The 26374-nt window shown below is 41.7% G+C and overlaps 3 protein-coding genes and 1 non-coding gene across 4 annotated transcripts; 2 read left to right on the forward strand and 2 right to left on the reverse strand.

The window, feature by feature from the left end:
* Positions 1-400: 400 nt before the first annotated feature.
* On the forward strand, positions 401-10469 carry sdr42e2 (short chain dehydrogenase/reductase family 42E, member 2). The gene is made up of 11 exons (XM_069702710.1): positions 401-910; positions 2127-2222; positions 2987-3044; positions 4185-4303; positions 4501-4576; positions 5734-5816; positions 6744-6881; positions 7038-7103; positions 7732-7795; positions 7887-7960; positions 10050-10469. The coding sequence occupies exons 1-11, from the start codon at positions 437-439 to the stop codon at positions 10296-10298; spliced, it is 1497 nt and encodes a 498-aa protein (XP_069558811.1). The 5' UTR covers positions 401-436; the 3' UTR covers positions 10299-10469.
* A 723-nt stretch (positions 10470-11192) lies between these two features.
* On the reverse strand, positions 11193-11274 carry trnal-uag (transfer RNA leucine (anticodon UAG)). Its single transcript has one exon. It is a non-coding gene; the product is annotated as a tRNA-Leu (tRNA).
* A 1707-nt stretch (positions 11275-12981) lies between these two features.
* On the reverse strand, positions 12982-20524 carry cdr2a (cerebellar degeneration-related protein 2a). The gene is made up of 7 exons (XM_069702775.1): positions 20381-20524; positions 18628-18740; positions 16891-17039; positions 16526-16702; positions 15177-15479; positions 14802-15072; positions 12982-14650 (listed from the first exon to the last, which is right to left on the reverse strand). Exons 1-7 carry the CDS (start codon positions 20457-20459, stop codon positions 14378-14380), a joined length of 1365 nt encoding a protein of 454 aa, XP_069558876.1. The 5' UTR covers positions 20460-20524; the 3' UTR covers positions 12982-14377.
* Positions 20525-21094: 570 nt separating this feature from the next.
* Positions 21095-25734, forward strand: mfsd13al (major facilitator superfamily domain containing 13a-like). The gene is made up of 7 exons (XM_069702776.1): positions 21095-21485; positions 22053-22367; positions 22455-22883; positions 23348-23502; positions 23620-23703; positions 24392-24535; positions 24971-25734. Exons 1-7 carry the CDS (start codon positions 21273-21275, stop codon positions 25110-25112), a joined length of 1482 nt encoding a protein of 493 aa, XP_069558877.1. The 5' UTR covers positions 21095-21272; the 3' UTR covers positions 25113-25734.
* The last annotated feature ends 640 nt before the right edge of the window (positions 25735-26374 follow it).

Here is a 26374-nt window from a genome sequence, read left to right on the forward strand (position 1 = left end):
TTATTTGTCTTACAGTTTGACAAGAAGGCATTTGTGCTCCTATTTTTAGAAAGCGAGAAAGTAAGAAACAGCAGTTGAATGCAAGACAAAACAAACATGCTGAGTCAACATTTGGTGGCTCTTTTTGTATAGTGTGAGTAAATGGGAAATCATTATAAAGTCCATAACAATAATAAATACATGTACTATTATTGTTATTAAAGTAGTGGCAATGAGACAGGAAATAAGTCACTGTATGGGTAATATCTAACCCAGCTATAGAGTTAATTACACTCACTTGATTTTTGTCAAATTAAATAAACATTGAAGATCTTGGGTTCAAGGATAAAACCCAGCACTTGAGTCAAACTACACCAGCACTTGTTCTGTCCCAAAGTAGCTCAGGGGTGGGGTTTGGATTGTTTTTTAAGTCAGCGACTTCAGCATAACGTCAACAATGACTAACCAATATTTCTCCTCCTACAATCTTTCAGGATATATGGAGCTGTGTGGTCCCAACATGAGTGAGAGTGGAGGCTCTCTGTGCCAGGTGAAGCAGCTTCCCTGCCACAGTGTCCCCCTTTGTCGCCTACAGGCCAGTGGACACCACATGCACAACCTCCCCCACCTCACCCACCAGCCGTGGGTCAACCATCCAGCTCCAGCGGTCGCCTCCAGCCCGGCCGTACGGCGCAGGGCAAACGGAGCCACAGTGGCTACCTGCAGCAGCCCGGAGTGTGTGGCCACCCAACTGGGAGAGGAGGCGTCTCTGGCCCGGGGCGTCTCTACGGGGAAGGTGGTGGTGACAGGAGGAGGGGGATACTTTGGCTTCAGGCTGGGGAGAGAACTGGCCATTAAGGGGTTGTCGGTGATCCTTCTGGACATGAACAAGCCTCCATGTGATATTCCTGATGGAGCAACCTTCTATCAGGTGACAGTGGAGAGGAGAACTGACAAATTTTATCCTTGTTTTTATATTCATCCATTTTTGTTAGCCTCAAATTTTTCCCATAACTTTGATATGAATGAGAAATTGTAATACCAGACAATTCTCTCTTGGAGTTGTACAGTACATCCAGTGATTGTTGGCGGTGATTATTCAGCTACAGAAGTGGAGTTATTGTTTGACTTCATCTTGCATTTTGTCGGCTACAATAACAATGGAAGAGTTTAAAAAATGTTCACGAGTTAGACGCCTCACTTCATGGTGACAAAGATCCATCTTGAGTAAAGGTCTAACACCTGCCTTGTGATTTGATTGATGAACAAAACTGCCAAACCACACTTTTGTCTCTTTTTTGGATCTTTCTCTCTCCAGAACCATAAAATGTTATAGGTGCAATACATCCTCCCTTCACATAGGTTTATTAAAAAACAAATCTTCATTTAATTTCCCCCAGTTCTATACATTATAAGATGAAGCGAACCCTATACTTCATATAGATTAATAGTCCAATTACGTTTTCCTTACACAGGGAAATAAGACCTAAATCTCTGATTTAGAATCTTGTTTTGGTCTCAGTAAGCTATTTTGGCCTTTTCCCCACCCAATATTAATTACATTTTTAATTTGTTTTGTTACATATTTTCCTGTGCAAACAAACAAAAAAAAACCTCACTTGCAGACCGATACTGACATATTCAGAGTGATAAAACATTACTTCTCTTAAAGTGAAAAGCAGTGCCATGAAGCGCGCAGCAATTAAATAGTTTATGTTTCACTCATAACTTACACGGCTCTGCGCATACCTGAAGATCAGCTCTAGTATTTCCTTGCGTCAGTGTATCTCTCCGGTTAGCATGCATGCTGGCTGGAAACAGACACAGGTGAGTGATCTGTCTCAGAGCGCCAGCTGCTGACCGGGTCAGAGAGGGTGGAGACATGACTCAGGTTTCACCTGCAGGTCTCTTGGCACACTTATCTTAATTATAAGCCCTATCATGAGTTTTGTCATTGAATCACACATGCCACGTGTTGATAAAACACTCTTTAAATGGTAAAAAGTGAAATACTGTAGAACAACACTGCTCGTCTCCATCTGTCTCCTCTGGTGGATGAGTCTTATTCTACATATGTAGCTGTCAAAATCAAGATAAATGTCCTCAGATTGATGAACTGACGGTGGTTCTCCTTCCTTCTGTTACAGAGTGACATTCGTGACTACTCTTCCCTCTATAAAGTGTGCGAAGGGGTCGACTGCATATTCCACACAGCGTCTTATGGCATGTCCGGACCAGAACAGGTGACTTTACTTACTGTCTTTTTCAACACTTAAACATTCAAACAAAAGTCAGAACAAAAAATTGCGTTCAGTCAAACCTTGTGATGGAACGGCGTTGTTTTCCATGTTAAGTTTACAGTGTAAAATATTGAGAGACACCCGAGAGACAAGCTTCAAAATTTTTGATAAATCATCCTTGCAGCCAGCCCTCCAACAGCCGGTTGTTTGTCCCAACCTGAATTTGCATTGCAGGAAATACGCAAACGACTTACGGGGTAGTTTTTATGGGAGGACAGTCCCCCGGCAGCATAACTTACCATACCATGCTTTCCAAACTTAGTTTATCTTAGAAATAATTAGCTAATCTGCAGGACAAGATGTACCAGAGGTACATAGCCTATGTAAATAGGTGGAGTTCCCCTTTAAGGCTGATCTTTGACACGGGAATCATTCTGCTTCGTTGTCTAAAACAAATACCGTGATCCAGGGATAAACCTCCCTGCTGAATCCCTTTTGCGCTCCATCAATGAAGCAAAAAACACACCTCACTACACTCAGTCCTTTGTTTGGTTGCCTGCTGTTTTTTGTTTGTGTGAGAGGGAGAGCAAGTAGTCATGATATAAACTGTTAACCAACATGACAGGATTTTGTTTTCCCCTGTTATCCTCATTTGGCCCTCAGTGAGATGTATGTTTAGCTCATTAGTGCACAGCGGTGAAAATAAGGGCCTGTGAGAAAGGGTGTAGTTAAGAGGTGACATTTTTTCCTTGTTGACTGGCTTCCAGCTGAGGAAAGAGCAGGTGGAGTCAGTCAACGTTGGAGGGACCAATAATGTCATAAACGGTAAGAACATGTGCAACGATTCATCCAAGCTTTTCACATACACTGTGATAAATTAAACACAGAAAATACCTATTGGTTAGCAGTGCTGAGAAGGTTGAAGTGTAATAGAGTACAGTTAGCCTATTAAGTATTCATAACTATTTCAATGACTTTATCCAAGTAAAGTAACGTATTACATTTTGTAAACTTTTTAGTTACTTAAAACATTTTTTAAACAGGACAATATGCTGAAAAGTTCTAAAAACTAAACGTAACCTGGGCGGCCTGCAACCTTGTGAAACCTCACCACAGTACTTAGCACGGATTACTGTCAAAACTTTATTCAAATACCTTTATAACCTGAATTAAGATTGAAATATTTTGATTTTTAGAGCTCTACCACCTAAACAAAATTGATTGCAGTGAAGGAAAAATGTTTCCAGAACCTCAAACCAAGTCTACATTCAGGTCAACTGAGTGATGATAGAAGTATCAACAGGGCTGGCTACCGCTCACCATGTTTTCTCACTGTTTCCTGCATGATTCTTTTTTAAATATCTCTTTGTCAGTCACCGTTCCCGCTGGCTACAGCAATACACATACACATAAATTCAAACAAGAGAACTAACAAGAACAAGAATCTAAATTTGAGCTCCTACTGCCAAATGAATGGCGCTTGTCCAGACATAGACAGAGGTCAGCGAAAAGATGCAAAGCAACCAAATTAATATTATACTCTACATACAAGCCTTTTACCAAAAACAATATTTTAATATATTAACGCCTTTGTAGTCTCCAACATCTTAAATAGTCACTGTAATTCAATTATGTTTTTTCAGAGTAACAGATTAAAATTGCATTTATTTTTGTAATTTAATTACGTAATTTACATGTAACTCGTCACTCCCCAACACTGTTGCTGAGAGGGCACTTGGTATTGTGATGCGAAAAATGATATGTCACTAGTTTGGTTTTTAATTCAGATTTGTATATCTAATTTTGTTAAAGATTTTTTTTTTTTTTTTTACATGTTTACAAGTTTGATTTCATATTGTGAAGTCAGGAAAAGTTTTTTTTTCAATCTGCACACCAGCACGAACCACCCTGGTATTCTTACTATACCAGCATTCATATATTCTTGTGTGATCTGCTCTCTGTCAGTGTGTAAGGAGAGGAGCATCCCCAGGCTGGTGTACACCAGCACCATCAACGTGGTGTTTGCAGGGAAACCAATTGGGGATGGTGATGAGGCTTCGGTGCCATATGTGCCCCCTGATGTGGTAAATAAATAAATTAGACTCTCAATAGCAAACTTACATCAGCAGAGAGTTTAATGTTCACGCCACTGATGTGAGATAAAAAAAATAAAAAATAAACTTCTGTCATGCCAAAGATAGATGTTTGATTCTAGTTTGACTGGGTATGCCAACAATGAGACGTATGAAACTATAAAGCACCATGTTTCTTTCTGTTCCAGCACATCGACCACTACTCCAGAACTAAAGCGATTGCAGAGCAGATGGTCCTCTCAGCCAACGGATGCTCCCTGAAAGGTGTGAAACGATTAACGTGTGTAATGACAACGTAATCGCAGAATTACACGAAACAGGTGCATTCAGTTGGAGATTGCAACCCTGCTTTTGTTTCACCATAAAAATGGGTTCGAAAGATTGAGAGAGAGAGAGAGACCGAGGCAGTGGTTGCCATGGAGACTCCGTGTGCAATACAATACACAATACCGCAGTGTTGCCAGTTTAAATTTAGAGCTGGACCGAACGGTACCATTACAGAGCAGCAGTCACTTGATGTCTCAAAAACACACACACACATGCAGTATTCATGCATATACTATATATGTACATATTAGCAGTCTTCTAATACATTATCATGGGTTTTATGTTCCGCCGTGCGGTTTATGTGAAAAGGTGTGATGCATCTCATGCTGTCCTGCGGCGTAACCCTGCACCCGGTCAGTGACCTTCACCTTACACACTTAATTAAGCTTAAAGCGCGGTTCCGTCTCATCACATACTGCAGGTTAAAGTTCACCTGTGTGCTGCAGTAGGACGTTTTTTTTTTTTTTTTAACGCTGTCTCAGGCGAGACATGGCGGCACAAAGGCACCTCAGCAGTGGTGGAAAGTAAAAAAAAAAAAAAAGTACAAGCACTGGACTCGTTTGCTGCTGTAGTCCTACTCTCCAGTGGGAACTATTGTTCTTTTACTCCACTGACTGACGCTTATATCAACAAAGAACACGCGTTGTTCTTCTTCTTCACGTCCATATTAACGTCTCTCACTGATGCATCAGTGTTAAGTTTCTAATAGTATCATAAAACTCCGCTCGCAGAAGCCATTTTGCTACGGAGCGTTTACCTTTAATGCTTCAAGTATATTTAGCTGACAGTACATTTACTTAAGTATGTGTGAGGAGGCAGGGCCTTGATTTGTAATTGGCTATTTTTTTACATATTTGTAGTATTGCTGCTTTGATTGGAGTAAAAGATCTGCGCACTTCTTCCACCACTGCTCCTAAGGGATGAGTTATGTTAATAATAGTTAGCATGGTCTGATACATTGATGTGTCTGATGCACAGTGGAAGAGGAGAAAGAGCAGCATGCTGACCACTGCCGAAGTTTGTCGTTGTTTTGTAATGTGACTTTCCCCAAAAACTGCAGAAATTCAGTGCGGCTTTGATGTTGTCTTCTGAAGGTGGAGGCCTGCTGCGGACCTGCGTCTTGCGGCCATGTGGCATCTATGGACCAGAGGAGAGGAGACACCTTCATAGAGTGATGGTGAGGAACTGATGCAAACAAAACATACGTCTTCTGATAATGATGAATGCTATTCTGTGTTGGCACTGGAAAAGGAAAAGCCCATCTTGCGGTATGTCAAGCCTCCCTGGCAGAGTGTGCTCCTGTCTGAAGAGTTTACATTATTGATGGAGCTCTCCCGGCATCCAGTTACAGCCCCTTTTTCAGTCCAGTCTTTCCTCTACAAACGCAGCAGTCGGTGCAATCTGGTGAAGGGCTGCATGCGTTTGGTTATGTTCTGTTTTGTTTTTTTGGTCAGCCAGGTGGCCAAGAACACTGATTTATGATATTGTGATGGTTGCCTTTGACTTTACCCACTAGTCTGGAGTTAATGTTTGCAAAAAAAAATATATATATATATGTTTCATCCAAAAATGACAAATTGTGTGTATTTATCATTCCGAAACATACCATACGTTTTGATACAGGAAAACTGACACAGTTAAAAATACGTCTGTACAAATCTTTAGTCACAAATCATCCTCAATTTTATGGCTAAACAGTTCTGGGGTGTCAAAATATTGTTTTACTACCCAAAATACAGCAGAATATTAAAGAAATAAAACTATAATACAAGTTCTTTCTGCAAATTGGCGTTGTTTTTCATTCAGAGAATAATCATGTTTAATGTAGTCTTAGTCAGGCTTTTCTAGTTTCTGGGTGTGAAAACCCCTCTTTGGTGGTGTGTTCAAACACCGTCTTCTTTTCAATTAGGATGTGAGGATGGCTTGCTAACAAGAAACAAGCCCTGGATGTTGTAAAAAGGACAACATGATGGATATTAAAATTCTTTTCAAAAGACAACTTAACTTTAACAAATGTTGTCTGCCATAGATGAATTATTACAGGCACGCAACTCCACGCACAAACTGTTTACCTATTGTCCTTCACCTCCGTGTCTCTGTTCAGGTGAATGTGGAGCGTCGGTTGTTCAGTTTCAGGTTTGGCGACCCCCGGGCCAGGATGAACTGGGTACACGTAGATAACCTGGTGCTCGCCCACATGCTGGCAGCAGAGGCTCTCACACTGAAGAGGAGCTGCGTCGCTGTGAGTCACGCCGTCCATCTCAGCACAAACAGACAACATCCTCGATTCATACGCCGCAAACCCACAATGAAGACTTGCGTTGTGATTTAACTTAAATTCAAATATTATCAAGGGTTTCCTTTTTAAATGTTCATTTCTGTTTTTTTTTTTTTGCAGAGCGGACAGGCCTACTTCATTAATGATGGCGTTTCAGTCAATCTGTTTGAGTGGTTGACACCTTTGGTGGGTCGTTATCAAAGCACGTGCATGTTCTTTGTGTGTCTTTCTGTCAATGAATCCTACGAAAACACCAAAAAACAAGTTTTAATAGCTGCTCCTGCTAACATGTATTGTCAGTGAAGCTAATGTCACACATGCCTCATTATTCTGTGGCACAGACCTCCATTGTTGTCAAAAAAAAATACACACATGTAACACACTAGTGTGTTATCCTGGGTGACATTTTTCTTCACTTTGATGAATATGGGCACAGGGGTTTAATTTGTGTCCCATGAAATGAACCATCCCGCTGCTGTAAATACTCATAAGCCAAATGTATATTAATCCACAGCTGAAAATAGTGCCCAACAAATGGACTCCTGTTTAAGCAACATTTGCTAAAGAACACAGTGCCCAGCTGTTTTATAAAACATCACAACATATTTGTGACCTTTATTTTAAAGATTTTCATTGTTAATGAATTTGAAAGTGCCACACACAGGGTAGGGAAATTAAGAACTGAAGCATAAGCAGAAGATTTGTTGGCTAAAATACTTATTTAGGCGGCTTTATTTGTAGTTTGATTGACAAGAGTTTAGTCTTTTGTTGAATTTGCTTTACCTTTTGTTTTGTATTTCTTTCTCTGAGGCAGTTTGAAAAGCTGGGCTGCAGCAGGCCATTAATAAATCTGCCGGTTTCACTCGTCTATTCAGCAGGTAACTTCTCTCTTTTAGTGATCCTGTATGCCATATTTGTTTTAAGATCTAGTTAGTTGATACTAACACTGTGATGTTCTTCTGTTTCAAGCCATCCTGGTGGAATATTTGCACATGCTTCTGAGACCAGTGATAGAAGTGCCTCTTCTTTTTACCAGAAGTGAGGTAATTGTATTGTTTTGTCTCTTTAAACTTTCAATTTGAGAGTTGATATGAATTCTGGCGAACCAAGCAGAACCAGCTGAACTCTCCGTATTTGGTGCTCGGAAGAACGAGTCAAAAAGCAAAAATGGAAAGATTTGGTGACTCAGCTGCCCTGAAAGCTCCTAAAGCCATCTGACGTAGAATAAAAGGCAAGTAAAAGGCAAAAAGATGTGACTCCATACTGTTGAAAGTTACAGCACTGTGCAGGTCGGAGTGAACATATGTATGCATGTGCACCAGCCTAATTGAAAGTATGCGTCATGGAGTTTAGGTTACCTGCTCTCTGACGTGTGGATTCTTATTTAAGTCTCTCCCACCTCAGAGAAGACAGATTTCATTGGAGCAGGTATTTTTCTATCGGGCCCCTTCTGGCATGAGGGCAGTTGGCAGTGACACTGCTGGGGGAGGCCTTTCACGATGACGTCTTGAGAAGTCTCCGTCACGGCCTGTAAGGTCCTCATGAATGTGTGATGAGGCAGAAACCAAAGCTGAGCACCGTGGGCCTGCGCCTGGAGCTCATTCTGTCAGACGGCTGCTGGCCGGGGGGGATCAATGATTGTCCTGTGAATAAAACATAAACTGCTGTGGGTCAGAACAGGAAGTTCAAGACAAAGTTTAAAGGAAGTGACCTCATCGCACTTGTTGTTGCTATGGTGAGCGGAGTTGGGGCAACCTCTCGTCTGGGCTCAAATGAACCTGCCAACTCTCAGGTTAAGATATTGCGTTTCTCCTCTTCCACGTCTGTAAACACGTGGAGGAAGACGCAGTTTTACCCTACAGAGTGGCGCCTCAACCTTCAGTGATGAAATATATATTCCATAAATCCCACAGGCCAAAAACCACAATTAATCAATCATATTAGCAGATGTTGCCAGGTGATACAATCCCATAAATATAAATATAAAAATCTCGCTAGGGCACCAAATATGTATTGATCCGCAGCTGAAAATAGTTCCGAGCTGTTTACTTCTGCTTAATGTTTGCTAAAATTGACAGTGCCCAGCTGCTTTTGTAAATAACTGAACCTGTTTAAAAAAAATAAAACTAGATATTTATGACATGTTTTCAAAGATTTACTTTGTTATAAAGAATAACGAGTGGCACAGGCAGTAATGGCTCTGGTCCCGCCACGTTTTTATTGAGACGCCAGTCTTTATCTCAACACGCATATGCATGAGTTAGCTCCACCTCGTCCAACTACAGCAGTAAAATGCTGTTTACAGATTGATGCATCAGGATAAACATTCATTTTTTTAATGCTAACACTCTTAATCAAGTCATATTTTCAATGCAAATTTTTGCTCGTACTGGAATATTTTCACATTGATACATTTTTTTACTTAAGGATCTAACTTCTTCCACCACGTCCAGTCCACAGCTGGATGTTAGAAAGTTATCCCTAACACATAAGCAGCATCACAAACAGCATCCTTTTTTTGTATATCATGTGCCCCGAGGTAACGCCTGTGGCAGTGAAGGACTTTTTTTTTTTTAATGCAGGTTTGTCAAGCAGGGTAAAACTGAAGGCATTAAGAGCTACCAGAGGAACACAGACAGTACGGTTGATTGTCAGGTCTAACAGGATGAGCAGGACTCAGCAGGTCTGTGGTTGTTTGCGTGTCCAACATACAGGTATGAATATATGACAGCTCGGCTGAGTCATACAGAAGAGCTCTAAAGATGTTTTTGTAAAAGGTGAGGCCTGATTGAAGCAGTTTTGCGTCGTAAGAGAAGAAGAAATGAATCATGTGGGAGGATGGAAAGCTGCAAACCGCTCCTCTGGTCTCACTGGTATCTGTTTGAACTCTTCTGTCAGTGTGTCTACTTCGTATGCAGACACTTTATCCCCAGGTGGTAAGAGGAGGCAGTAACTGGAGGCATCCGTCAGTCGCAGGTTATCAAGGTGTAAAACCAAGTTTGCCTAACTGAGGTTAATTTGAACCATTAGCCCGACAGAATGACCTCCAACTTGGACTTTCTGGCGTCTGCAGCTACAGAAGGGGCTACTGGAAATGATAAAACCTTATAAACGCCTCATTCTCCCTTGCAGGTCAGGAACATATCAGTGAGCCACACCTTCAAAATCGAGAAGGCCCGTCGAGACCTGGGTTTCTGTCCGAAGCCCTACAGCCTGGCAGACTCCGTGGAGCAATACCTGAAGTCCCGACAGTCTCGCTCCAGCTCCCGTCTCATCTGCCTCTCCTGGACCTCCAAGCTGCCCCGACACCTGGTCGTGCTGCTGCTGCTGGGTTTCAGCCTGGTGCTACTGATGTTCTCTTGCATACTCTGTCAGAACTAAACAATTTTCTCTGGACCCAACAGCTTGCACTGTCAGCTGTCACAGGCTTTGCAATTTCAAATCAGATGCTTCATCTCTTTGTCAGAAAATTTCAAATGTTTCTTAGTTGTGGCAAAACTGTCTGATGTTAACTTTTTTCAAAGTGACAGTAAAAGTGACAAGTTGAGGATGAAACTGACCATATGCAATAAAATATGCTTTAAAAAGAAGTCTTCAGACTGTCAGGTTGTGTAATTTCTCTGTTTCAATTTTTTCAAAGACAGCAATTTCCCTTGGTCCTCTCCCTTTCTCCTTTTTGATGTTGGTGTATGCGTGTCTGATTTCAAAATGATTAAATTTCCAAGCGGCTGAAAGTATTAAACCTGAGTTATGTGAATATTACGGATTTCTCTACAGTTTGACGTTACTTTAAAGAAACAAATATCCAACTTTGTACTTAGTATATTTAAATTGTTGTTTACTGTATCTAAAGCATGCTTCCAGTTTGTATGATAAAGATTTGTTGTGATTTGCACATCTTTAGAATTTAATTACTATTGCACTAGTAATTTTGTACTCTTTTAGAAATAAAAGCATTAACAATGAATGAATGTAACGGCCATCTATGGCACATTCACTCCCTTGTTGTATTGATTTAGTTATTGATGGAAAGGCATAGTTGTTTTGTTGAAATATATTGAAATGTTAGGTTAAAAGCTGCCGCAAGAGGGCACTCTTTCACTGCTAAAGATTTTCCCAGCGACGTGTAAGTGATCTGTAGCATCGATAAGTGCCACGAACGTGTATTTTACTGTAATTGTCTAATGGATTGACTGTGGTTCCGTCTACTTGATAATGTGACTGCATAGTCCATGTGTGTGCTGGCCGTCGACGGGTTCGTAAAACATAAGTATTTGGCAGCGGTGGGATTCGAACCCACGCCATCGAAATGACTGGAGCCTAAATCCAGCGCCTTAGACCACTCGGCCACGCTACCACGCCTTCCGCGCGTGACATTTAGATCTAAGTATTATCATTCTCCAGAGAGGAGCCGTGCGAGGAAGGCTTTCTCTGTGAACACCTACAGGGAAGAATTGCGGGAGGGGGGGGGGATTTATGACTGATGTCACACACATGAGTCAGCGGATGGGGATCATGCTGGAACGTAAATTGGCATTGAACAGCCTGCAGAAAGCAATGTGGTGATATGCTCTTGCCTCTGATACTGGATCAAACCGCATTTAGGTGTTGGCAGCCTTAAGCAACACTGTCTTACCTGTTAATTGGTGGAAACTAATGCCAGAACTGAATTGCCAATGTCATGCTGACTGAAATATGTATGTGTGCACTGTCTAGTCTGTACCATGACTTAGTTAAACATGCAAGTTTGTCTTGAAGTTGCTCTTATTACCTCAAGAGGCGATAACGAGTCTCTGTAGTTTCCTGTCTGTCCTCTCGGTCTGCTCCGTCTGAAAAAATTAGGCCAATGTGGAAGTGCCTTAAACTGCAATACCACCGAGGGCCACTAGTGGGTAGGCTTCAAACATGCTCTGGCTCCAAACACGCTCTGGCTCCATATACTCCCATTCAACTTTTCTCATTAAATACAATGTAAAAAATGTTTCTCCCATGAGTCAATTTAGTGTCATTCACTAAAGTTACTTCTTATTAATTTTCTGGCAGTCCATCTGAAAATAATCCCATCATTAATTAGATATTAGGCCTCAAAAAGCAACATTTTTGGGGGCCGTGTCTGTTTGATTCACAGACCAGTGGTGCAGTCAGATATCCGCTGTGGGTGGGCGGAGCATAGTGCTCTTGGGTTCCCAATCAGATCAAATCAGATCCACCACTCGCTCAGCATCTTATAGCTGCGAAATAATAAGCGATGGCCAAAATCCAAACTCGAGGCTTCATAACAGTTAACAAACTGATGGGTGACAGCACCGTTAGTTTTGGCCGTTTGCCGTTCATTTGCTGCAGGAAAACCATGTATCAACTCTATCAAAAGAAATTCAAATTTGCCCAAACAAAGTCAGTACGCCTAGTCTGTTTGCAACATGAAATTGCCTGTTTGGTGGATAGCTGGATGATGAGCTGATTGAGCTGCTCACATACATCTATTCTAATTAGTCAGAACTGCATTTCGACAACAAAATGCCATTTTTTTTTTTTTTCTTGGTCTACCTCTGGACGCAGACCTCTGCTGCTTGCCTATCTGATGTCTATGTAAGATCCGTGTCGGCATGTTTTCGGTCTTGCCCAGACTTGTCCCTCTGGGCGTGCGTGGTATGCAATCCCCTTGTTTAGGAGGTTTAATGGATTTGGGGCCAGTAGGTTGGGGAGAGCTCAGTTACGTAAAACCTAATTATGAAAACAGACAAAAGGCCCATTAATTGTTTTCTAGGCCAGAGTACACCGGGGGGACGGAGTTCTTGAGGAATGAGGACACCCCAGTCGGTGCTGTGTGGCAGAGAATATGTTTCGCTGCTTTTTATGTGTTTCGATTTCATTTTCTACGCGGCAGGTAACCACTGCATTTCTCTCCTCCGATGGTATTTTACGATTACGCACAGGTTGAAACAACTCTGCACGCAAAACTACGAGATGCCGTCTCTCTTGCTGCATCACCTTCAGCTCAGCTCCGCGTGCGCTTATGTTCGGGCTTGTTTAAGACATTAGAACACAAAGAAAACTCTAAAGCTCATCAATCAATGTTTTCATTAGTCAGTTGCCAGAAAAACACATGAAGTCTTCACAGAGGACATCTATGATCATACAGTGATGCTTTCTGTAACAGGTTGTTGCTAATGCCCCTTCTCAACCATCATTTAGTACATCAAAATCAAGCATCGTTTTTTTCTGACGAGCACCTCAAAGCAAGGACAGTGAACTTAAAATGACAACAATGTAACATTATTTTTTAAATGCCATGATCCTGAGTTTTCCTACATACGACTGAGAAATCACGTAATAACCGCTTTCAATGGCAAATCAAGTGTATTTTCTAACCTGAAAAACACAATTTGTGATCCATACGTCAAATTTTATGACAACAATTGGGGGCAAAGGAAACTGTCTACAAATATGGGAACATTACTTTTGTGCTTTCCATGTGCTTCAGTAATTTTCTTCTTTTTTTAATAACCTGTGTCGGACATGTGTGTCGGACGTGTTTACAACCTCAGAAGAAGCACCCCAGTGTACATTTACGCTCTCTTCCAGTCAACTGACCAAAGTGCTCTGAAAATCGATCAACAAAGAGAATAAATAAACATTTCATCCTCTATTAACTTCGGTTAATAAATAAATAAAACAGAAACAGTCCGTCATAAAAAAGTGCAGAGCTGTTTTGTGTCCTGCTGGCATGCAGACACTCATTGGAAACATGAAAACAGAAAGACATCATTAACAGTTGTCCAGTGTCCCCCTATATTTCTCTGGTGACATGGCAACTACCGTCAACTTACAAAAACCTGCTCGCTGTTAAGCTAATTATCATAAACTCCTGAGTCTTTAGTTATTACATTGCAACACTTTTTCATCCTATTGTGCCATTGCAGCATTTCTGTTTACGCAAATTATATATACCAGCTCACCAAGTATTGTTCGTATTAGCACGCAAACAATGGCTTTCTCCTCCGAACACCCCATAATCACGCGCATAACATCACATAAACACTGAATACGGTTGGAATAATACCTGCGGATTTGGAGGTCGAGCTGCATATTGAAATGTACTTCTCATTTACTGAGGATCTGACAGTACATATTCATCTAAGTTTAAATCATTTCAAATATAATACTTTCTCTATCGTCTATAGTTTTCTGGAATTAATTCCTTCATCACAAAGGGTACAGCTACGTATTATAACAAGTTTTTCAACGCTTAACTTTTGAAAAGGACAGAATAAAAGGAACAGTGCAGACTAACAAAGGCATAGTCAGCGTGTCTAAGAAGCACAGGGTCCGAATGTACTTTCAGCATCTGCGCCCCTTGTATAGTTTTACAGCGAAGCAACCTCAACATTTCTCCTTTGTCAAAATATTTCACAGACACAAGCGTGCAAGTCTCAGGATGATAAATAAGGATCATTTGGCTAAACCAAATCCCCGTCGCTGACCGGACATCTGTTTTCACTGAGGTCCTCTTTGGTCTTTTGGATGCAGGTGAAGATCTCCTTGAAGAGATGCTTGTACTCGGGCTGCTCGCTGTCTTCGAGAAACACGGGCAGGTCAGACAAGGTCGCGCAGCTGGAGCGGCGGCGGCGGGTCCGGGTGCCGACGGAGGGACTGCAGGACGTCTGGACGGCTTTGTGGCTGAGTTCGTCTGACGTCAGCTGGCATCGGCGCAGCAGCTCATCATATTTCACCTGGATAACACGCACACACATCGAAGCGAAATAAAGTCTTCGCACTCAAACAGGCAAACTTTCTAACCGACAAAGAAAAAAAAAAAACTACTTTTTTTTTCGGAATATTTCTTATGAATATATTGTAGCCGACATGTTATGAATACGCCACCTGCAGTGCGCTGTACTGTGCATCCACCTCATTGAGCAGAGACATGCCCCTCTGCTTCACAGCCTGCGCTCGCCTTATGCACAGCTGCTCGTGACCTCGGCGAATTTCAACCGGGTTTGTTGCTCTCAAAACGCTGTCGCTGCTACGCCTCTGTCGGCAGTGTCCGCTCTGCTCCTCGACGTTTTCCATCTTCTCCTCCGCCTCACTGGGCCTTTCGTCTGAGGCAAAGAATACCGTGTCAGGTATCAGCAGCTGGACGGGCCTTCTGACGCTGGTGGGAGCGGAAAACAGAGACACGGGTATTTCGATTGCACGTTATACCTGCACCTGCGCCGTTTATCAAATGCTCTAGTCCGTACAAAAGTCGGCTCCAACCTTTTAGCGCAGTCGGCGCGCCACAGAAGCCGCAGCTGCTCCACCTCGGCCTCCAGCTCCTTCTGCCTGACCTGGCAGCCGACCAGCAGGTCCAGCCGCTGCTCCAGACTTCTGTTCTCCGTGGACGTCAACTCAATCTCCCGCTCTGCAGTCTCCCTGCGGCCCCGCTCCGCTGCGAACTGTCTCTGAAGGGTTTGGACCGAGCGCTGGAGGGCCTCGTTCTCCTCCTCCAGGTCCTGGTGTGTGAAAGAACCCTGAGGCGACCAGAATCCGTCCACGCGGTTACTATTGCGGGCTTCATACCTACGCAAGGAAGGGTTACGTTTATTCCATGGATGAGTTGAAACATATCCACTTGACCTTTACTGTTTCTATTTCATTTACTCAATAAACCATCTAAACAGTCGACTAAATATCAAGTTTAGAAAGGCTTGCGGTTGAATTATTACTGTACACTTGAGCTTCAATAGCAGCAGAGAAAACTTTAAGGAGTTGTTTTTTTTTTTTTTAAATTGTCCAGTTCTCTTGATGGAGGTCGTTGGGATCCTATCCAGTCTGAAAGTAAAACTCCAGAGCTGAAAAAAGTTCTCCTCCTCCTTTGTATTTTTCCAGGTAAATAGGAATCTTTTAATTTAGTTTTTATTTGCAGTTTCAATTCTCCTAAAGAGGACTGAATTACTAAAGTACCATGAACTTGGTAGACAAGAAGAAAAAGTAACGAGTAAAGAGTATCAGGTCACTGAGAGGCACCTAGAGGTTTCATGCATTAATAACACAACAATGCAAAAATCGATTCTAATTTTGCAACACTACCTGGGAGTGTTATATTAGCGGAGAAAGCGTGATAACTATGTCATCATATTTCGCTTTACCTCTCGTTTGCACGACAAACTTTCTTAAAAGGATCTGTATGACGATTTACGTGTTTATGAGTTATCATCAGATCCTGGGGCTGACTTCCGCATCCTGTGGATTATGTCTACAGTAAGCGATCTGGTCTTTTCTGGCTGAGTGGAATGTAGATGTCGTTTCAGCATTCGAGGGCAGAGACAACACTGTATTCAGCATAAGTAAAAATCAGAAAACAGACCGGATCTCTTAACTGTTTAGGAAGACAAACAGCGAATCACATTGCCCGAAGTGGGGCCAGATCTTTATTTTACTCTGTACTGCAATGAACAAACTCTGATCAGCAGAGAAAACATCAAAAATGTTGCGGTAACTCGTTGTGTCTTTATGACACAATACCATCTACAGCCCATCACCCATTTCCCTCTCTGAAAGTAGTTCCTCTGTCACGCTTAGTAGCACGGAGCAGCACAGTGCGAGTGATAAAACTTGCTTATTACCTGTCATGGTGCAAGTCATACAGCTCTTTGAGACAGGGCACACTCTGTGCTCCGAGGTTTCGCCGCTGCTCCTCCAGCTCTCTCTTATTTCGCTCTGCCTGGGCAGTCTTCAGCTCCTCCATCTGGGTCTGCAGCTCCTCCATGTGGGTCTGAAGCCCTTCGATCGTTTCTGTTAGGCTGAAGGCAACAAAAACATGGAGCTGTGGCATACTTTGTTTCAGATATTATATTTGGACATTTATGCGTCATGTCCAACTGACAGGGATAATAATAATAATAATAATAATAATAATAATAATAATAATAATAATGATGATGTAAAATATCATTTAAAAGCGAAATTCACAGATGGACGGTGGACTAACTTATGGATCTTCTGCTGGGCCAGGCGGTTGTCCTGCACTAGTCTCCGGTTGCCTTGCTCCAGATCCCTGGCAGCCAGGTCCAGCTGCTCATACATTTTGGCATGCTGGTCGTTCATCTGACGCAGCAGGTCCACCTGCTTAGTCATGTACTGGTGCACAAGACGGGGACGAGACGAAAATGATCTTTCTTTTCACTTATATTGATAGTTTACAGATGGAAAAGTATCATCAGATCAATCTGTGAAAATAATTGTGAGCTGCGTTCAGATACAAGTACTCCACCAAGGAGAAACACGTTTAAAGTTCCTACTTATGTAAAACGCTTATAATTCAAATTCAATTTCATTTTCAGGTGAAACTTTTGCTTATTACAGATTAAAAGATGAAAATGCAGAGCAGCATCACCAGGCCACACGTGAGGTTATTTCATGGACAAGAAAGGAAGGTAAAATAGGCTATGATCTTTCTCAAAGCTTTACTTTTTTTGTTTTTGTTTTTCTAAATAACCCAGACTGACATATTTGATCACAAACGGGCTTCATCAGACACAGCGAGCTGCCAACAAAGGGCCTGGACAGGAACTCTTGACATTGTGGCAGGAAATGATAACGTGAGTCTGTGACTTGTATTTGCATGATGAACACAAATGTATTCAGTATCTCTAAAGATGTTACTGCAGTCATCTGCTAATGACTGTTGAACATCTCCACGGATTCATTTCCATTGACTTAAAACCTCCCACCTTTAACTCAGTCTCAGGATTTGTTTGTGTTAAGTGTAGCACTGAACTTATTGCATCAACTAAGTCACTTTTCTCCGGGAGAAATAAATGCAAATATTTCTCCAGAAGTTGCTTGGCTCTGTCAAACTAAAGCATAATCGCTGAATCCAAACCCTGACGCACTCAGGTGTACACACAACTCTGAGGTGTGTAAATCTTGTGGCAGACTCTACGTTAGGATGAGGATCAGAGAGACGTATTAGGATTACCGTACAACCTTAATAAATCCTCAAGCCACAGCCCTCTCATTGCCCTAAACAAATTAAGGCTCTTATCTGAGACGACCTGCTGAATGGTGTGTCCTCCAAATAGAGCAGCACTGTCTGCAGAGGCCAAAATGTCTTGCCGCTAAAATACGAGGCCTAATTTTGTTTATTACGTTTTACCTAAAGCCCACTAACAAAGAGAAATCTATCCTCTGCCGTATTCAGGTACTCTCACGTAATAGTCCACTTGCTTCTGTGAGGTTGGTAATCTAGTACTGATTTGAAAAATACCTGAATATGGTAGATTGCTGTATCTGTGTGGTTGATTAGCAGAAACCTACCCAATAAAACAGACCTTGGATCATTTCCAAGATAAAAGGTTTTCCCAACATTAGGTGGATCAACATTCTGCTAAGACGCTGCACCGTGCCACGGGCTCAATGGGTCAGACTGAACAGGATTAGCTTTTACTCCATCCTATTTTCAGTTGAGAGAAACTCCCAAACACACTTCCCTTTCAGTGAAAGAGATTTTCGGATTTCTCAGTGAATCGTCTCTAATCTTAGACTCATTCACTTAAAATCAATACATTTATACAGCAACAACAAGCATGGACAGACAGGACTGTGGCGGCAGAGGATGTACTGCGTGGTAAGATGGATATGTCTTGCTCCCGTGCTGCCCTCAGAGGGAGTTCAGTGCTGCCGCAGCCTCAGGAACAGTGATTAGTTCCTTCCTAACATTTATCACCTCGATCTCCTGCAGCTGCTCGTGGTTGGTGGAGTACATCTGCTGCAAGGCCTGCTCCAGCTCATGGTTCCTGTCGAGGAGAGTTTTTCCCAGCTCCGCTGCCAAATGGAGATCTGCGCAAAGCAAAGCAAAGCACGTAAACACAAAATACAGGACCGCTCCAATACCTGAACACGGGCGGCTGATATAACCAGGTAAAGTGTGTAAACAGTGTGTAAACACAGGCTTGCACTAGTGCCGCTCACTCAAACACACAACTTATTCTCTCACGGGTATTAGTATTTGGCAGTGGAGAATCACAGAGGAATCCGAGGCAAGCCCCGTGACCTTTTCTCTGAAAGGCCTTTTCCCCCCATTAAATTCTCTTAAGTTCTGGATATTGTCCAGAAACACTGTGGATCAGCCCTCTGGACTGAAGCTGATTTAACGTGGGATTTCTAAGGAAGTAGTAAGTAGGGAATGAAATGCAATTAAACCAGTGCCCTAATCTGGAGCCCTCAGGGTTGGTGGAGCGGACGATGCTACACAGAACAAAAAGCACCTTCAAGTTAATGTTATCAATGCCAAAGAAGAGGATAAAATATTCACATTTAAGAATCTAAAACAATTGTTTGCCACTTCTATTTGAAAAGGCACCCAAAAAAATTGAACAATTATCAAAATAATGCAGATTTTTATTCAGTCAGTTCATAAATAGATGAATTGCTTCAGCTTTATAATTGATCCATTCTCCTTCACTTTTTAGACACTTTAGATCACCATCAGTCCATACAGTATTATTGTTATTTCATATTGCTATATAGCCTGCGACTATATAACAACATTTAGGCTATATGACATTGACATTTAATTCCACACATCATACTTTTTTCTAGTTTAAGTTCATTCTCTATTCTCGGGTTTTTATTTCATCCTACATACTCCTGATTATGCGGGGCCATATTTGTTTCCTACTTACTTTTGCAGGATTTACGTGACTTGCTCGGCATCACACAACAAGATTCTCAAGCAGCATATCAGTTCAGAAAACAATAAACCCAGGATCGGTGACTGCCTCATCAAATCCTGGCCACAGGGCCCAGTCAGGGCTTTTACCCCCATGACCAATGTGAGTCTGTCACAAGAGGAGACCAGACACTTCGATCTCTTTTGATCTGCGAGACCATTTGTTAGGGCTTGTGGCATGTCATCAGTGCAGTGGGCTATTCATATTATATTCATAATAAATATGGTGGGGAAAAACAACAACAACAACCAGATACAGCATAGTATGACTGATATTTTTGCGTGACAATATTGTAAATGGAGATCAAGTATCAGTACTTTAATATAAAAATTTAACAGGTGCACGCGAAGTTATGACAGGTTTGTATGACAGTGCTGGCCAATCTGACAATTTGACACTCCCATTTTTCTGCAATAAAAAGGACTGAAGTGAGATGAACAGACTGTCAACAATCCATTTTATCTATTAGAATAAAGTGGGGTTTTAAAAAAAAAAAATTGGGACGTTTTTTGCGGTCCCCCCCCAAAAAAGCCAATTAAACACCGTGTTTAAAATCACAATAACGTTGTGATAATATCGTATCGTGGGGAAGAAGAGGAAAACTGCCATACTCCTTGTTTTACCAGTTAAAAAAAAAAAAAAAAAAGTTTGTACATGAACTAATGCAATGATTGATAATCATACAGTATCTGCATCAGCTCACAGACACAGTCAGACCGGGTGCGACCGCAAAGTTGCTCCTCTTACCGTGTTCCAGGTCCTGCGGGTCGTACCAAGACTCTCCACTCTTCTCAAACTCTTCCTCCAATATCATATCAGTTAACATTGTAAAGCCGAGCCAAATACCACACCACCGGACCAAAAACCGGACACACAGGCGTGTGTGTGTGTGCGTGTGTGTGTGTGCGTGTGTGTGTGTGTGTGTGTGTGTGTGTGTGCGTTCAGCAGCTTCAAGTTGTCCGCTGCACCCACCTCCGTGTGCAGAAAAATCTAAACTACATCCTCCCAGTGGCTGAGAGGGTATAAGTCTGTTGACTACAAGCAACGTGGCAAATCTTTAATACAGCCCAGCATCCGGTAGGAGGCACACATACGATAGAGGGGAAATGATTTGCTTTGTACAAAAAAAAACAAAAAAAACTGTGAAAGTTCCTTATTTAATCTGAACTCTTATTATGATACACAGTCCAATAAAGTCAACAATGACGACTAAAGGTTGAATACTTAAAAAAAAAAAAAAAAAAAAAAAAAAAAACGGTTTTCGCTGTCGTAACCGCCTACTTTTCGTGACGGACATTTGCATCGACGAATCACGAAGCAGTAAGTGGAAGCACCGAACACTTCTGGCCAATGTTGGTCTGTTTTCTTGAAGCCCCGCCCCTCACTACAGGCACATGCAGGATTTCAGTTCTTGAGGAGGGAGTCTCTTATTGTGACGCCGTCTCTTCAATGGGAAGTAACGTCTTGAAATGTGGACTTTCAGGGAAATGAGACAGCTGGCGCAAAAACTGTCACAGATCTGAACGCCTTTTGCTACCAGCCGTAATTATTAGCAATGCTGAACGACAAACAGGGTAAAATAATAACTGCAAGTGACAACACCTCTATCCAGCCCGACCGATAACTTGGTGGAGCTGCAATGGCCGTGGAGGAGAAACCTGTCTCAAGTGTGCACCCCGGAAGAATGAATTTAATCCGACTCCTGATCAAGTTTGGGGTCAACCCTGCAGCTCTGGCTTATGCCATGACTACTCTGGGGTCCGGCATGATAAACAATATTTTTAGTTTCTACTATGTCAAACTCTTTCTGAATAAGTACAAGATATCCGAAGGAGCATTTCATCAGTCACAGGTGAGTATCCTCCGTGACACGTTGTTCTTTACGGGCAAATGTGTATGATGTAAAACACGGTTAAGAATAAAGGTGAAGTTTTGGGAACCTGGCTGAAAATTATGGTCATTTTCAACACCATCCATCCATCCATCCATTATCTATACCCGCTTTAGCCTGAACGGGGCTACAAGGGGGCTGCAGCCTATCCTAGCCCACTTTGGGCAAAGGCCTCGGACAGGTCGCCAGTCCATCACAGGGCCACATAGACACGGACGGGAACAAACACCGTTCACGCTCTCATTCACACCAAAGGGCAACAATACCAACTAAGTCATTTACTATTTCACCTTCTTTAAAACGTCTCAACATAGGCATGTCATTACTTCCCGTTTCATCTGACCTCTTTTTCTAAAAACCTAAACTGGAAACTTTTGTACCTCCTGTAAAATAAATGGCTTGCATGAATAATCAGTCATCGACACAGATGTTGAGTTCACTTTCTGTTGATTTAACTTCGGCCGAATCATTGTTTCGGCACTACTGTACTTGAATCACCGAATAATCTTCCACTCTCCCTGTGCACAGGTGGTCTACATGGTGTGGAACGCAGTCAATGACCCGCTCTTTGGTTACCTGCAAGATAACTCCAGGGTGCCCTGCTGCTCTCACCGGCGTCTCTCCATCCTGTACGGCGCTCCCCTCTACTCGCTGGCTTTCCTTCTAGCCTGGTTCCCATGGCGGTCCTACGAGCCCGGTGACTGGTTAAGCGGCCTCCACTTGACAGTAGCGCTCTGCGCTTTTGATGGCATGCTGACATTTGTGCTGCTGGCGCAATGTGCCTTGTTTGCAGAGATTTCCAGCCACCATCAGAGCCGACTGAGACTTATTAAGTACAACCAGGTAATGCCTCCATCTTTCCTCTGTATGGTTCTGAGTGAAGAAAGCAGCTGTCCCTCCTCATCGTGTTTGTTCTTGTTATTGTCCCAGGTGGCTTCTCTTGTAGGCTCCTCCAGCATCCTCTTCTGTGGCGTGCTGTCCAGAAACATGGAGGACTTTTCAGCGTTTCAGGCGTTCACCGTGCTGATTGCTGTCGTGAGCTGTGGCTGCATGATCTACACAGGCCTCCACAGTGAGAGCCGCTTCGATCATAAAGGATCTGAATCGGATACTCCAGGGTCTGCTGACCAGACTTCCCATCAGTCAGGGTTTTCTTTCTCCATGTTAAGGACGTTGACGTGGCAAATCCTGACCAACAGGGACTTTCAGCTTTTTGTACTCATGAACTTCTGCCAGGTTTTCATGTTGGCTTTCTTTAATAACTTTACCATGATATTTGCGGAGCACCTGATTCCTCCAAATGTGCTTCCATCGATGGCCAAGAGCATCATGTATGGAGCAGGATTCATCTGTCCACAGGTATTTCCATCCAAATCACATTTCCTTCACATTGATACTGGCTTTGATCTGTCTTTGTTTTGTCTTTATTCCTTTCAGTCCTTGTTTTTTTGTTGTTGTTGTTTTTGTCCGTAGAGTATGAACTCAAATTTCAAGTTATTGTTTAAAACTCTCTGATTATGGTGCAGTGGAAGTTTTACGAAACTTAATCCATCTGAGACTTGAGAGTTGACGGGTTGTTTACTCCACACTGTTGTTTGCTTACTGTTTGCCTTCATGGTTTACGTTTCATGCAAAATAATTTCCGTCTCGGCCGCACACTCTTTGACTCAGATTTCAGAGCTCTGCACAAGTAACTGAAAGCATCAACAAGGAAATGATTTTTAAAAAACAAAACAAACAAAAAACATGTAATTTGCCACTTTATAATCTGCTACTTTAAATTACTTTACATGTTGTTTTTTAACTCTTTGTCTTCGTCCTAGCTGTTGGTATTGAGCTGCCAGAGTCTGCTGCTCGGTGTCGGCTACCACAGGATCATCCTCTTCACCTTCTACATAGAGGCTGCAATGGCAGCGGTCATGCTGGCGCTCGGTCCTCAGCACTCCTACATCCTGGCTTTTTTTCTCACCGCTAACATGTAAGAAGTCTCTGATAGGGGTTTTGCATGTCCAGTATTCAAAAGCACTGATTTTTTTTTTAACTCTTATTTTTGATCAAATTAAACCTACACCTTCTCCTTTTATCTTTTATACAGGGTTGTAATTCAAGCTGCCTTCAGTCTGTTTGGGCTGCCTTTGGCGGACATTATTGACACAGACCTGCAGAAGTACAAGCGCAGGTAAACAGAACTACAGCTTGAAGCTCTGTTGAGGCTGTACTTAGGCACAGTGGTGCTTTTATGCTCACAATGACAAAACAAACAAACAAAACAAACCACTTTCATGTTTGGCACCTAAAAAGTTTACCATGTTGTGTACCATTTGTCTAGCAGGCTAGAATTTGCTAATTAGCGCAAAGTACAGCTGAGGCTGATTTTTATTAGTTTTGCAAGTGTGTATCTGACAAACTGATATTTCGATTTTTGGTGCTTGATGAAGAATCAAGGTATCACTAAAGTGAGAACAGTTCATTGTAACAATACCAGAAGTGTTTGTACAGATTTTCATTGTACTCCATCCTGTACTTGATGAGATATTTCCACCTGGACCAAATTAGTGGACTGGCAGCACTCTGCTAGTGAGACTAAAAATATAAATACCAGGAAACTTCCACTGAGTCATCTCTCAGATATAAATGTATACTATTTCATTCACTCCATTTGGTGCAACATTGTTTAAACTTCGTGTATTTTAAAACGTAAAACAGGAAAATGGGCAATATCACGTTTCCATAACAAGTGCACAATATACAAACATGAAACCAATGCATTTTTTTTTTTCATATTTATAATCAAACAAATACATTTTATTTAGCTATATATAATTTGGTGGAAATATAATTTTCTTCTTTATTTTCCCCTTCCACAGTTCCCCTCTGTCCTCCATGGTGTTTGGAACGAATGCACTCTTCACCAAACCAGCTCAGTCTCTGGCCCCGATGATCGTGATTAAAATCCTCAACCAGTTTGGATATGACCAGCTGAAGGATGCAGCAAGGGATTCAAATCCAAGGTACAGACGGTTTCTTGCTTTCTTCGGGTTTCTGCCTGATCACATAATTAGTCTTTTTATTGTTTATAGATCTGCATTATTTTTCATACAACGAATACAATAAAGCAGTTATTCTCTAGATTTAAAGAATGGGCACCACAAACCTGAGAGAAAATGTAAATATAAGCACTTCAGGTGCTGATGATGCCCTCCTGTATCCGAATGTTTTACCCACTAATTATAAGCAAACTATTCTTCCTTTTACTCTTTCTAAAGCATGCTAATAATATTCAACTTACTGTCCAACCTTCTACACAACCACTAGTTTCAGTTTCTGCCAAAATGCCAAAAATGAAATGTAACTGAATCCATCAGTGAACCGTCCCTATTTACAGCTGCATTGTGAAAGAAACCATAAACAAAGAAACATTTTACAGTGTTTGTCCTCGTTTCTAGTGCCTGGGAGAGCCTCCACAGCATCATGTTCTACTTGGTGTGTCTGGTGCCCTTGTGTGTCGCTGCTCTGCAAGTCCTGGCTTGGAGGCCGTTTTCCATCCGCAACAGTCACACAGTTGACACAAAGTACATTGACGGCTAATGACAGTTTTCTAAGCATTCAAAGAAAGTTGATTGTGGGTTTGGGGAAATTCTTTAGTGACCGTGTTGAGAATAATTAGTAAACTATTGTAAATTTAAGTTTATCAATGCAGTCTATAAATATACACTGAATATCTATAGTGAACATCTGTAAATCATCTGGATGTGACAGCTGACATGTGACATCAAGTAGATAAAAATCAAACAGCTGTAACTGTTTTACACGGGTATTAATCTATGCAAAGAGGCAAGGCAGTACTGCCTTAGTGACTTGCATTACCAGCAATAATGGTTTTGGACCAAACAGGAATTATTATTCTTAATGTTATCCCAGCCATATTTTTTTTTTTAGTCCAGTCACTGACTTCTGGAACTTACTGTTCTCTGCACAAAGGACGAAGTCCTCAGAAGGGATACAGAAAATCTCTTTTGTTCCCAACAGAGGAACTTTACTTGTTAAAATATGTAAATTAGATGGGAGCTTTTGAAATTGGCAAAAATCATTGAGATCCATGATACATCCAGTAAAAAAATATTATGCTGATTTAGTAGACACCTTTTCACTCCTCCAGAACCACACGTGGTTAAATAATTATTTACCATAGACTGACTAATGTCTACCTCATATGTAGGAGCATATGAGGCCGAAACATGTGGTATAAGGAAATTGTAAGTACAAGACTGCAAAGAATATTAACTTGAATTTTTACATCCAACGACTGTCACATTCCTGGGCTGATTTTGGCTGTATGATTGAGGGCTTTGCCGTTTTGTACACAAGAAATACAAAGTATAGCTAAAACAGTGTTTGTTTTTTGTTTTTTTTAAAGTCAGTCTATTGCGCTGTTATATCCATCAGCAGAGTGGAGAAAAGCTAAAAGCACTCCCATTTACCTGGTTACCCTGTAGATGAGGCACCCGGCGTTGACAATACATCGTTTAATTTCATCATTGAAATAAATAGGCTCACCTTTATTTTACTTGAAAGAACAAGATAAAACAGTCAATGCCCTCATCTTTGCCATATACATGGAAAAAATTATAGATTACGGCTTTAACAAAAGCCGTGCTCTGAAGTGCATTTTTTTTTTTTTGTGATGCTCTGACATGCATTAACATTTTTGGGGCTGTAAACAGACTTGTGCTTCAGTTGAAATTATAAACAAGAGTTGAGTAAATTTAGAGCAAAATGTTCAATGTTTTGAGGCAAACATGGCTCACACTGCCTGATGGTTTACAGTAGAGAGTAAGGAAGAAGAGCAA

This window comes from Brachyistius frenatus, unplaced genomic scaffold (assembly GCF_029030835.1).
Source record: "Brachyistius frenatus isolate BFR_SWC_R1_liver_20210118 unplaced genomic scaffold, ASM2903083v1 Contig_43, whole genome shotgun sequence".
NCBI classification, from domain to species: domain Eukaryota; kingdom Metazoa; phylum Chordata; class Actinopteri; family Embiotocidae; genus Brachyistius; species Brachyistius frenatus.